General features: G+C 48.0%; 1 protein-coding gene across 2 annotated transcripts in view; it reads right to left on the bottom strand.

Annotated features, from left to right (window-relative positions):
• Nucleotides 1-12115, bottom strand: part of TENM4 (teneurin transmembrane protein 4) — a 740746-nt gene that overhangs the window by 60091 nt on the left and 668540 nt on the right. For both annotated transcript variants that reach the window (XM_082410302.1, XM_082410301.1), the window contains 3 exons: nt 10172-10439; nt 7310-7453; nt 4092-4341 (listed from right to left, as the gene is read on the bottom strand). In XM_082410302.1, coding sequence (XP_082266428.1) covers nt 4092-4341; nt 7310-7453; nt 10172-10439 — 662 coding nt within the window. The remainder of the gene's footprint in view (nt 1-4091; nt 4342-7309; nt 7454-10171; nt 10440-12115) is intronic.

Below are 12115 nucleotides of genomic sequence, written 5' to 3'. Positions count from 1 at the left end.
AGCCACAACTCTCTCAATCTATAGATGATGCAGTTGGAAACCAGAAAAGCTAAGTGACCAGCCCAAGGCCGCACGAATACACAGCAAAGCTGGACAAGTGCCCTGGCTCCTAACTCTTCCCGGCTAGGTCCCCCTGTATCCCGGCTGTGTCCCAGGCAGTTACCAACACTGACTGGGGAGGTTTTAATGATAAATGCTAGGTTTTCATCCAAGATTTTCATATGAAATGTACTGTGTTTTCTATAAAACTGAACTTGAGGGCACATATCAATTCATAGTTCAGTTATCATCCATACAAAGATCTTTGGAAATCTCTTTTCTATTTCAGTGTCAGGAAAAAATATTCCTCTGCTTAGAAGTGGGCATATTTTCCCATTTCTGATGATGTAAACCATGGAAACAATTATGTTTCCCTGTTTAATCTGGCTTCCAGGAAGCTCAGAGTCTTATTTGATGTGTAATCACATATATGTGTTTCCTCCTTTTTTCTCTTGCTCCCAAACTCTATGTTATTTACTTTAATACATGTGTCTTTGGTTGTAAGAGGACTGAATTCCTTTTTGGGGAAAAATGGAGTCATAATCATCATCATATAATTGTTATGATGATGATAATAATAGTAATAATAATAATAAATCATTAGTGCTCCTCTCTCCAAGGGAGATTTTATTATCCTCAAGTTAGAAACTAATGATCAGACAGATGAAATAAGTTTTTCAAGGTCACACAGTTGGGGAGCTTCAGTTTTCTCATCTGTAAATTGGGTGTATCATGAATACCTACTTCACAGGGCGGTTTGGGGCTGAACTGCTATAATCCATGTAAAACACTTAACCCCCTCTCTGCTACACATTAAATGCTCTCTACATATTATTATTATTACCTTAAAAGACTATATATGATTGTTACATTAATACTATATCTAACTATATCTATACAGTTGTTAATTACATTAATAACTATATAGACATGGACATAAACATGATTATATTTCTGGGTCTGTCTGACTCTTTCTACCATCCTTATCCCAAGTAAGCACCACCCCATGTGCCACTTTGATCTGAGCCACACGTGGATAACTGAGAGTCACCTGGGTAGCAGTGCGAGCCACATCCCCACCTGCCATGGCTACTTTCAAGTCACCCAGATGTGTGTGAGGCTTGGGGACTCTGAGGCTTGGGGACCCTGACCATTACCCAGGAGTCAGACGAGTGCCACAATGACAGGGGATGCTGAGAGGCAGACGTTCCTCTCGGTGCGTCTGACGAGGACCACTTCTGCTTGCCGCAGGGTCACTGTGAGCCTACACGACAAATCTACTCTGTGACAAAGTTCCTGTTTGGGGGTTGCTCCCTTTGGGTGGTCTGTATGGTCTGGAAATTCCCCCATTCTCTCCTTGCTGGCAGACCTTCTGGAGAGGTCCCCTAGCAACCCAGCCTCCAAAGCCAAGGCACCTGGAATGCCCACAGAAATACAAATCTGAAGCCTGTCTTCTTCCAGGATCTTTGCCTGAATGAGACGTTCTCAGGACTTCCCACTGTGACCCTCCAAGTCACTCAACACAGGATAATGTCCTCATTCATTCTGAGGATAAGCAGACTGGGGTGTTCAAATTACTATGCCAAGGTTAAAATTTCCCCCTATTACTCAGTCTGTCATGTCCACAAACTACCAGAGTAAGTGCTGCACTTTGGTAGAGATGAAAGGAGTTCAGGCTCTCCCCACTCACCCCCACCATTATTAATGACTTTCTCTCATTGTAGCTGATGTACCCCCAATCCGATCCAATCACACAGGATTCGTTTGCCATTGAGCGATCTGAAATTGACAGGTGCAGCTTACCATACAGCATGCAACAAGGCAGGGGAGAGACAGGAAATTCTCCACCGGTTGGCTTACCTATGTCTGAAATCTTTATTTCTGACAGAAGACAGGAGAGCAGGGAATAGAAGAAAGAATGAAGTGTTAGCAGCAGGGTTAGAAGCATTATTAGCAGCCTGAAAACTTGACAGCAATGGTCCTGTACAATATTATAATAAATAAAGACTTAGCAGCTCTGACACTGATATATTTCATATTGGCGATTACTTGTCAGTGAGCTCACTTATAAGCAGCTACGTATCACAGAAGAGGCATGGTTTCACCTGCGTCAACACTGCTGACTTACGGGAAGAGGATGAGGTTGACCCAGGCTGCTTTCACCAGGGTAAGACAGAGGCTGGAACAGTCGATTCCCTCCCCTGTACAGAGAAGCACTCCCAGAGATACACACACTCAAAGCTGCATCTCTGTGTGCACACTGCCCGAGGGAGAGCTACCCAAACCTGCGTAGCCCACCACAATCCTCCTCAGAATAGAATACAGAACTGGAGATACACTCTAATTAGAAGGGAGAGGGTGACACAGAGAAACAGACCTGGGAAAAAAGACTGGAAGAAAATATACCAAGATGATAGTATGTCGACAAATTTTTCTTTCCCAATTTAATTTACTCCTCCCTTCCTTACCCACTGTCTTTCACAATCTCCCCACAGCTGCGGCAGGGAGACAGAGAAAACGGGGGTCTCTTATTTAAAAGATGTGAAAATGGAGGCCCAGAGAGGGTATGTGGTCCACTTCTAGTTTCTCTGCCAAGGTGGGATGACCCCGTAGCCCACGGCTCTTTCCATCATGGCACGGGAAAGAGAAAGATAATATGAGCAGCTGACTAAAGCAAATACACTCAAGAGTTCCCTCTTCTCTGGCAGATGTCTACACTGGTCAAACTCATAAAAGAGAGAAAAAAAGGCAGATAATATCCCATCAGTGGCCTGCTTCTCATTCAGCCTGATACCTGATTTCCTGTGAGTCTACAGAACGTGAGCTTCTGATTTTCTCGTGGCCAAAGACCTTCTTGTTCCTTCGTCCCTGTGTGGGTCGGTGAGTACCAGCACCCTCATCTTGAGGGCCGTGACAGCTGTGGTCAGCCAGTGAGCCTTCCCCTCCTCTCTCGTGTGTGCTGCAGAGTGAGACTCTCAGCGGGCACTTACCTCCCGGGAATAACTAAACATGGCATTCAGCCACAGTGGTCCTCACCGGGCCATGTGACAATTCTTGGGTGAGGCAGACTGCGTGATGGCCTTCTGGGCTGGGCCTGCCAAGCTGGACCTTGGGCAGATTCCTTAAATTCCCTGAGTCTCCTTTATCTTATTTGTCAGGGCAATAGTAATACATATCTTGCAGAACTGTTATACTAGGCAAATAGAAGAGGCCTCGCAAAAAGAGAGCTTCCTTTTCCCCTGGCCACTTTCCAGCTCAAGGGCCCATCCTGCTCACATGGACCCCAGCCCAGGAGATGGGCAGATCCCAATCCCTAAAACAGTTGTGAGGAACTTGGTACAATTTCTCCTGAAAGGGAGAGTGGGGCTGCCCCGTCTCTAGCCACAGCTTCTCTATAACCCTGGAACCCACCCTGTGACAGTGGTCTGGTTCCGAAAAGATCTGGTTTAGGGAGGCATAGAGACATCCAACATATGAGGCCCTTCCCCGAGCTGTGAGTGTGCTGTGCTCCATCCCTCATGGTCAGAGTGGGGACAAGGAGAGGCTGACAGCTGGCTCTGCTGCACCTCTGCGTCTTAGGAGCAGCCTGTGGGCCTTATCTCAGTATGGGGCAGCTGCAGGGAACTTCTCCTAACTCTGACACGTGTTAAGTAACAGGGCCAGGCTTGGTAACACTGGCACCAGGGCCTAGTCCGTGACACCATCCCTTGTCCTTATAAAAAGACTCATGTGATGAATTCCAATCAGTTTGGTGCCAGGAAACAGAAAAAAGATTCAAGGGCTTCCAAGGGCTTCTCGGTTGCTGGCAGCCTTCTACATCCTCTGGATGCCAAGATATCTCCCTGTCCCAAGGGCAGTTTGTCTTCATTGCAGTGCCCCGTGAAAAGCAGCACCTGCTTCCCCAGAGCCCCCAGCTCATAGTTTGGTCTCTGGGGAGTGACAGGTGAGGCTCTGTCCTGTCCCCTTCTCGGGCTGGTGGGTCACGCCAGGTGGGCCCACAGGATGGCAAAGGGACATATTAGGAACCGTGAGGGAGGCCTCCCCTCACATACCTCAACTCCAGGATGTTGGTGACGTTCCCGGAGGGGAAGATCCTTCGGATGTAGTTGAAATCTCCCACGTAGAGGCTCCCGTCGGAGCCGCACGTGAGGGCCACGGGAGCCAGGAGCTTGTTGCCGTCAGCAAGGCCGTTGCAGCTGGGGCAGGAGATGCTTCTCCGGCGCCCGTTGCCCATGACGCTCCCGATGACAGGAGGCTGCTGAGACACAAACTGGTTCTCCCCGTTCCCTTTGTGCAAGATGCCTGGGACAAGGACAGAAGAACAGAATCACCGATGGAGCAGGAGACGGCTCTCCCCTGGGGCCGGCCACAGGGTCGCCTTGCTTTTGCAAGGAATGCCAGATCCCTGCCTACCATTTCCAGACTCATCTCCCAAGGCTGCCTCACCCCATAACGAAACCCAGGCCGTCCTGGACAGGCCACACTGCTTTGCTGATTGAATTCCCATGACAAGTGTGTAAGACAGGTGCCATTATGCTCCCTGGATTAACAGGGGAGACCTGACATCACACAGATGACAGTAGAAGCGCTTCTGAGTCCAGGCTCTGAATCATTCAGCTCCGCTGCCTCTCAAATAGACTGAACACACCTCACGTGCCTAGTCTACGTCTCCATCACAGCACAGAATTCTTTATTGCACTTATCTGTTTTCTCTCTTTAGAGTGAGACCATTTCATGTGCGGAGACAATGTCTTTTCCCTTCTGTATTCCCACGGCCTAGCACAGACCTGACACAGAGTAGATACCAGTAAATGTTCATAGAAATACACAGGTGAAACTCCCAGACTCTTCTCACTGAGGTGGAGTCAAGAGACTGGGGTTTTTACCTGATTTTGATACTAATGGGCTGATCCCAGAGCTTGCATGGGTCTCTTCAGTGCTTTAACTGCCCTTGGGCCTCAGTCTCCTCACCAGCAAAATGAAGGGATTGACCTCAATGGCGTGCAAACTGTATCCCATATCTATACTGTCTCTTCTCAGGCCCAGCTCATCCTTTAACTCCTGTACTGTTGTTACAGCCTCCTAACTGAACTCTCTGCCTCCGGCCTCACCCCTTCCATACTGAAGCTTTGAGTGAGTTTTGGTTTTTATGGCCACAAGAATCTTCTCCCAGGCTGTCATCTGTTAGCTTTGCCCTTTATTGAACAGACGTCTTTCATTTTTACGTAGTCTAATCAACCATTTTTCAATTCTAATGTTCGTGCTTTTTTCAGGGTTTTAGGTAATCCTTCTCTGAGATCATAAATATATTCTCCTGTATTTTCTTCTATTCACTTTAAAGATCTTTCAAATTTAGCTCTTTAATCAAACTTTTAAATTTATTTTGTGTACAGTGTGAACTTAATTTTTTTTTTTAATTTATTATTTATTTATTTATGTCTGTGTTGGTCTTCGTTTCTGTGCGAGGGCTTTCTCCAGTTGCGGCAAGTGGGGGCCACTCTTCATCGCGGTGTGCGGGCCTCTCATTATCGCGGCCTCTCTTGTTGCGGAGCACAGGCTCCAGATGCGCAGGCTCAGCAATTGTGGCTCACGGGCCCAGTTGCTCTGCGGTATGTGGGATCTTCCCACACCAGGGCTCGAACCCGTGTCCCCTGCATTGGCAGGCAGATTCTCAACCACTGCGCCACCAGGGAAGCCCTGAACTTAATTTTTTCCTCCACACATTGAGCCCATTTCCCCCAATACCAATTTCTAAAACACCTATCCATCCTCCGCTGACACGTGATGCTACCTCTACCATATACCATGTACACATGGTGCGTGGCAGGAACTTGTATCCTACCCACCCTGCCCTTCTTCTGTAGTTATAGAACTGTGCTGTTTAGCTGGACATGTGACTGTCTGGAACTGACTACAATCCCCAGCTCCCTCTGCAGCTACACTTGGCAGGTAACTGGTTAAAGGTGTGGAAGTGGTGTGGGCAGCTGCTGGAAGGTGTCCCTACAATGGAAGGGGCTTGCTCTCAGTCCTCTTCCTCCCTCCTGCTGGCTGGAAAGTAGATGTGAAGGCTGGAGCTGAAGCAGTCACCTTGGACCATGACCTTGGGGATGGAGGCCTGAGTAGAACAACCCTGCAGAGGTCTAAACCAGCCTTGGATCACCTACCTCCAGACTTTCAGGTGAGTGAGAAACAAACTTTTAACTTGTTTGCAATTCTGTTATTTTGGCTTTTCTGACACTCATGGCCAAACGTAGTCCTAAATACTACTCACAGGTCAGTTTCTGGATGCCTTGTTCTATCCCATGGAATCTATTTCTCTGTTCCTGTGACAGCACCACACAGTTTTAAGTGTTACAGTTTTCCTAAGATATCTTAACATCTGGCAAGTGCCTCTTTTTTTGTTCTTATTTTAAAGACTGCCTTATCTATTTACAAATCTTTATTTTATTATCAACTTTAGAAGTAGTTTTTCAATTCCCACACCCCCCAAACATCAAAGCAGTGGCTTTGATAAGCATTCTTGCATCTACAGATTAGGCAGGAGAGATCTGACATCATTACCATGTTTACCCGTCCCATCCTGGGACACAGTCAGAGGGGGCTATCTAAACTACAGATCCGACTGTGTCACTTGCATGCGTTAAACCTTTCAGAGGCTTGAGATCTGCCTCTGGATGGAGTTGGAAGTTCCAATCTTCTTACCTGGGGCTCCAGCTGCTCAAGCCCCCGGCTCTGGCTTTTGCTATTCCCTTCATTTCACCCTTTGCTCAAACCACAATGACCCTTCTCTCCAATTACTCTTCTTTCAAGCTTCAGTGCTCTGGCACATGCTGTGCTCTCTGCCTACAAAGTTCTCCCTCCTTGACATACAGGGCTAATCCTATAGACCCTTTGAGACTCAGTTCAGAAGGTCTCTCCCAAGAGACACCCTGCTGAACCAAGAAGCTGAGTCAGGTGCTCCTCTTCTGCAGCCCCCAGAGTGTCCCCGGCTCCCCTCTGTGACGGCACCGTCCCCGGCACAGCGTGGAAACTGCCTGGGAAGTGTTTGTCTCACCCAGAGTGTAAACCCTTGAAGCCCTTCACTTCTGCATCCCCACTGCCTAGCAGTGACAAGGTAGCCAAGGAATATCTGTATTAACGCTTCTGACCGACTGATCACATATAAGACTATGTGATTTGAAGTGTGTGTTTTCTGCCTTGCAGGGAACAAAGCATATGGGAAAAGGGTCCCACCGCGGCCTGGATCCTGGAATTGTACTAATCCACTCACCACTTCGGATGTTGAGGGCATGATGTTTGTCCAGGCTCCATCCGCCCAGCTTGGAAGCATCGATTTCATAGCCCTGTAGCACTGCTGTTCTTTTTTCCCACAGGATCAGATCTGGGCAGGATTCATACTCATAACCCACAGAAACTGTAGAAAACAAAAGGCACAAAATGCACAGGGGAGCAAAGCCTCTTCTTTGGCTTTAGATCTGCATGCAAGGCCCCTGCTTGTCTTTGGCAGAAAAGGAAGAAGGATCAAATTCCTAAGTGGCAACCAGACCTATGTGCAACTAACACTGGGAGGCTGAGCCTGAACATCCTGTTTTGGAGAGCAATCGTACATCATTAGGAAACATTAAACAAATGTTCTAAATACTTTATGAAGGATCCAGGTGAATCAATTCCAGGGAAATAATCTTTAGTATGGAAAATACTTTAGGCATTAAAGCCTTCACTGCAGCATTATTTATAATAGTGGAAAGTTGGAAGTAACCTAAAGGTCCAAAGAGGGGTGGAGAGGTTGAGCAAACCAAGTGTATCCACCTGAGGAATATTATGCAGCCACTGGAAATTATGGTTATGAAGACCACAGGGTGACATGGAAAAGTGCTTACGGGGTAATGTTGAGTTGAAAGGACTGGTTATATACGGTATTAAATCTCTGTTAAAAAAAAACTATACATGAAAAAAGAAAATAAAGTTTAATGTTAACAAGTAGTTGCATTTGTTTATAGAAATATGTTTGACTTTATTTCTATTTTTTGGTCCACTTACCACATTTTTATTAATGAACATGGTAATACTTTAATAAAGAAAAAAATTAAAAATCATTTGTAATGAACACATGGAAAAGGAGCTCAGTTAGGGAACTCTGAAAGCTAGAAGGTGCTTTGAGGTCTCAACACTTGAAAATCCCTGGTTTTGCTTTTGTTTCATAAATCCAGGCCTCCTGGGTCACTGGGAGGCAGGCTAACTATGGCAGGCTCCCTGAGTCTGGGTTTGTGAAAAATCCCAGTAACTGCCCTATGGAAAGGAACTGGCAGAGACAAGAATGCCGTTTCTTCCAAGTATCTTTCTGTGCAGATGCTATTTTCCACTGGGCAATACTCTATCACATGATCAAGACAGGAATTAACAATTGGGCAGCCCCTTAAAGTTTCCTTTAGGTGCCCTCAGAGATTGCTGGCCTGCTATGGCAGGAGTGAATGCACTGGAAGATGTCCCTGTGACCTCTTCCCTATGACCTTAAGTCCCTTAAGCAGCCACTCTGCCTCCTACTGGTCCCCTGTCATCTCAGGAAAGCAAACCTCAGCTCTTGACATCTCTGTGCAGAGAGACCTTAACTGGCTGGTGGGCACTAAATGTGCTCATTTCATCTAAAGAGGTAGTAAGACTTCATTGATTTTGAAGAGACCATAGAAGTAGTTTGGTTTACAGAAGGGATCGTCAACAGTGACGGATGGCATCTTTGCTCCCAGTGTGCCCTATGGGGTAGGGCAGGATGCAAAACTACAGGGGAGATCTGGGGTAAATCCAGCTCGGTTCCTTCCTTTGGGGCCTTGGGAAGTCACCTCACCTCTCTGGTCCTCAGCTTCCTCATGCAGAATATGAGGACTATTTCTGACTCACAGGGTGGTTGTAAGGATTAACCGAGATACCAATGTACAGGGAGCACATCACCCAGAGCAGATGCTCAACAGACACTCTCTTACTGCCTGCCTTCCCTCCCTCCCTCCCTCTCTCTTTCTTTCTTCATTACTTCTCATCTGCTTCCTCACTCTGCCTTTGTCGAATCTAGAAAGGGAATGAAACTGGAGTGAGGTTCAAGTTGAGAGGGATTTCCTGGGCTGTTACTCTAAGTGCTTGGAGGATTAGCCCTGCAGGGGTTAGGACTGCTAACAGTCCAGCTCTGAACCCTTCGTGGAGCCTTGCTGTCATCCGGAAGCTGAGATGAGCACAGCCAGCCCTGGAAGCCCGAGGTCCGAGTGGGGCTGGGACTCCAGGTGAGGCTGTAGTCACCTTCTCCTTCATCTTAGAGAAAAACAGCAATAACATCAACAAAGGGACTCTCTGATTGGCAAGGAGGTAAAGAGGCCAAAAAGCCTTTCTGATGAGGGAAGAATCTTAGCTCCTGCACCTCAATAAGACTGAAGAAACCCAGAAGCTCCAGACTCCCATATTTTTAATGGGTAAGTTCAGGCCCAACGGCTGGGGGGGTGGGCAGGGCTGGGGCAATGTCCACATGGCTCTACCTCTGCGGCACCAGCCTCTTTCAGCCCGTCACAAACCACCACAGAGCTCTTCAAGGGCCTTTTTGGTTTTGTAACCCTCTTTTTTAATGGTCAAGTTTTCCATATGCAGGTCTTTGAGTACTTTCTTTTAGGTCATGGATGGTCACTGAAAGGTCCTGACGGCCAACTAGACCTTAGGTATTTCTAAGAAAGAGAAAGGGAGGGGGCTTCCCTGGTGGCGCAGTGGTTGAGAATCTGCCTGCCAATGCAGGGGACACGGGTTCGAGCCCTGGTCTGGGAAGATCCCACATGCCGCGGAGCAACTAGGCCCGTGAGCCACAATTACTGAGCCTGCGTGTCTGGAGCCTGTGCTCCGCAACAAGAGAGACCGCGATAGTGAGAGGCCCACGCACCGCGATGAACAGTGGTCCCTGCTCGCCGCAACTGGAGAAAGCCCTCGCACAGAAACGAAGACCCAACACAGCCAAAAATAAATAAATAAATAAATTAATTAAAAAAAAAAAAAAAAAGAAAGGGAGGAAGAAGAAACAAGGGAGGTGGAAAAAGAGCCCCGTCCCCCCAAGTCTTACTGTCTCTCTGAGGATGGCATTGAGGCCTGAGGCTGGGAGGCTTACCGAAGGCTTCCGAGAGCCCAAACACCTTCTGGTTGTAGACGTCTGTCTTGTCCCAGATGAAATAATAGGACAAGTCTGGGGCTGCAGCAAACCACTTCCTGAAGAGGCGGCCCTCAACCGCCACCATGAGGTGGACCTTCATGAGGTTGAAGGGGATGGTGGGGTGGGTGAGGCTGATCCTCAGGACAGATTTGTAGCCGGGGGTGCGGCTGCTCAGGTAGCTCAGCCTCATCTTGCAGCCAGAGATGGCGATTTCCTCCTGCAAAGCCTAGAGAGACAGATCACAGCAGGTGACGGTCACAGAATCACTGGTGGAGGGAAGGTGGCCACAGCCCCACATACTCTGGGTGTTCAAGAGGCAGAGGAGGATGCAGAGAAGGAGGAGGAGAGAGAGGGAGAGGAGGAGCAGGAACTAGGAGAGTGAGAAGAAGGGAGAGGAGGAAGCGGAGTGTGAAGGGGAGTGGGGGGAAGGAAGAGAAGGGAGGAAGGGGCGTGGGAGGAAAATGAGAGCCAGAAGGCCTGGTTTCCGGGGCAGCTCTTACTCGGTACATCCCTGCCTCCATAAGCCTCGGGTTCCTCCTTTCAGCAGGGATGACGATGATCGTCTCATTGCATTAATGAGAGGATAACACGTGTAAAGTATTTATCATACTGTCACCTTTCATTCACTAGCTGTGTCATCCCAGAAAACTCACGGAACCTCTGAATCTCTGTCTCCTCACTGGATTAGTCTGAGGACGGGGTAAGGTCACGTACATAAAGTGCCCAGCACATAACGGACACTCAGTAAATGTTACTAATGATGACGGTGCTGCTGGTGCTGGAAGCAGGGGGCACTGGGAAGTTCCCTCCGACCGATGTGGACAGGTGGCTCAGAGAGAAGGCCTGCTTCTCTCTCAAAACTTTCCTAAAGGAAGATCTGTTACAAGTGGCTTTCCTCTTCAGGAAGGTAAACAGAGGCTAGAGATGTGGACCGAACCATTATGCAGGGTTGGGAACACAGGCTGCCAAGGACCTGCAGCTAAGGCCCCCAGCTCATCAGTAGAAAGAGGACAGATGGGCTGCACGGAGTCTGCGTGCTCCAAGGCTGTGCCAGAGGGGCAGAGTGGTGGGAAAGGCAGTGCTTTACCTACTGGTGCAATGGGCTCAGCTCCAAGATGGGAAGTTGAAATTAATGCCAAGATGCCCAGGCACACGGCAAAAGTGGAGAACTTTTACTGGCTTGATGTTCTGGGCTCTGTTTCAAGAAGGGGATGTTCAATCGAGGCTAACGTATCCATCAAAAGGACAATGATTATTTTACCCTCGTGGTCACAGGGGAACTGGGCCTTCACAAAGAAAGCCTCTTCCTCTCAGTCCATGTCATAGATGGGTGTGAACTCCCACCCCAACCCATTCTCCTGAACACACGACATTTTCGGGATTGGGCCTACACCAAAGCAAGCTTCCTAAATTTCAGCTCACAAGTTCTAGGCAAAGCCACGCTTGAGTGCCATCCAGTTGCTGTCATAAATATTTACTCTCCTTAACACACGCTTCAAAATGTACATCTCCCTGTACTTGCAAAGGCTAGCCAATGACAGGACTGGGAAAACCCAAGAGTTTGTTTTCATGTATTTCATGAATCTGATAATAAGCAAGGTTTGTGACCCAGCTGGGCTCGTAGACACCCAGCCCAGGGAGCACTGTAAAGAGAGGGGGGACCTTTCACCTCATTTGTTTCAAAGTCCCTGCTCCTGGGAAGATGTCTCGCTGGAGCTGAACCAGTGCTGAGTAACAAATCACCCCTCCCCAGCAAGCTCTGTCTCCACTGACAAGCATTCCATAAGAAAGGTCAGCCTGGTGGTGGAGACAGGAGACAAGCGCTGAATGTCTGAAAAGGAGTGAGGTTTCAACCTGTGGGTGCAATGAGAATTCTGAAATGGTTGTGTTTCCTTCTTGAGG

Source organism: Balaenoptera physalus (genome assembly GCF_965194825.1).
Source record: "Balaenoptera physalus genome assembly, chromosome: 10".
NCBI classification, from domain to species: Eukaryota; Metazoa; Chordata; class Mammalia; order Artiodactyla; family Balaenopteridae; genus Balaenoptera; species Balaenoptera physalus.
The sequence above is the reverse complement of the archived record's forward strand: the minus strand, read 5'-3'. Positions and strand labels throughout refer to the sequence as shown.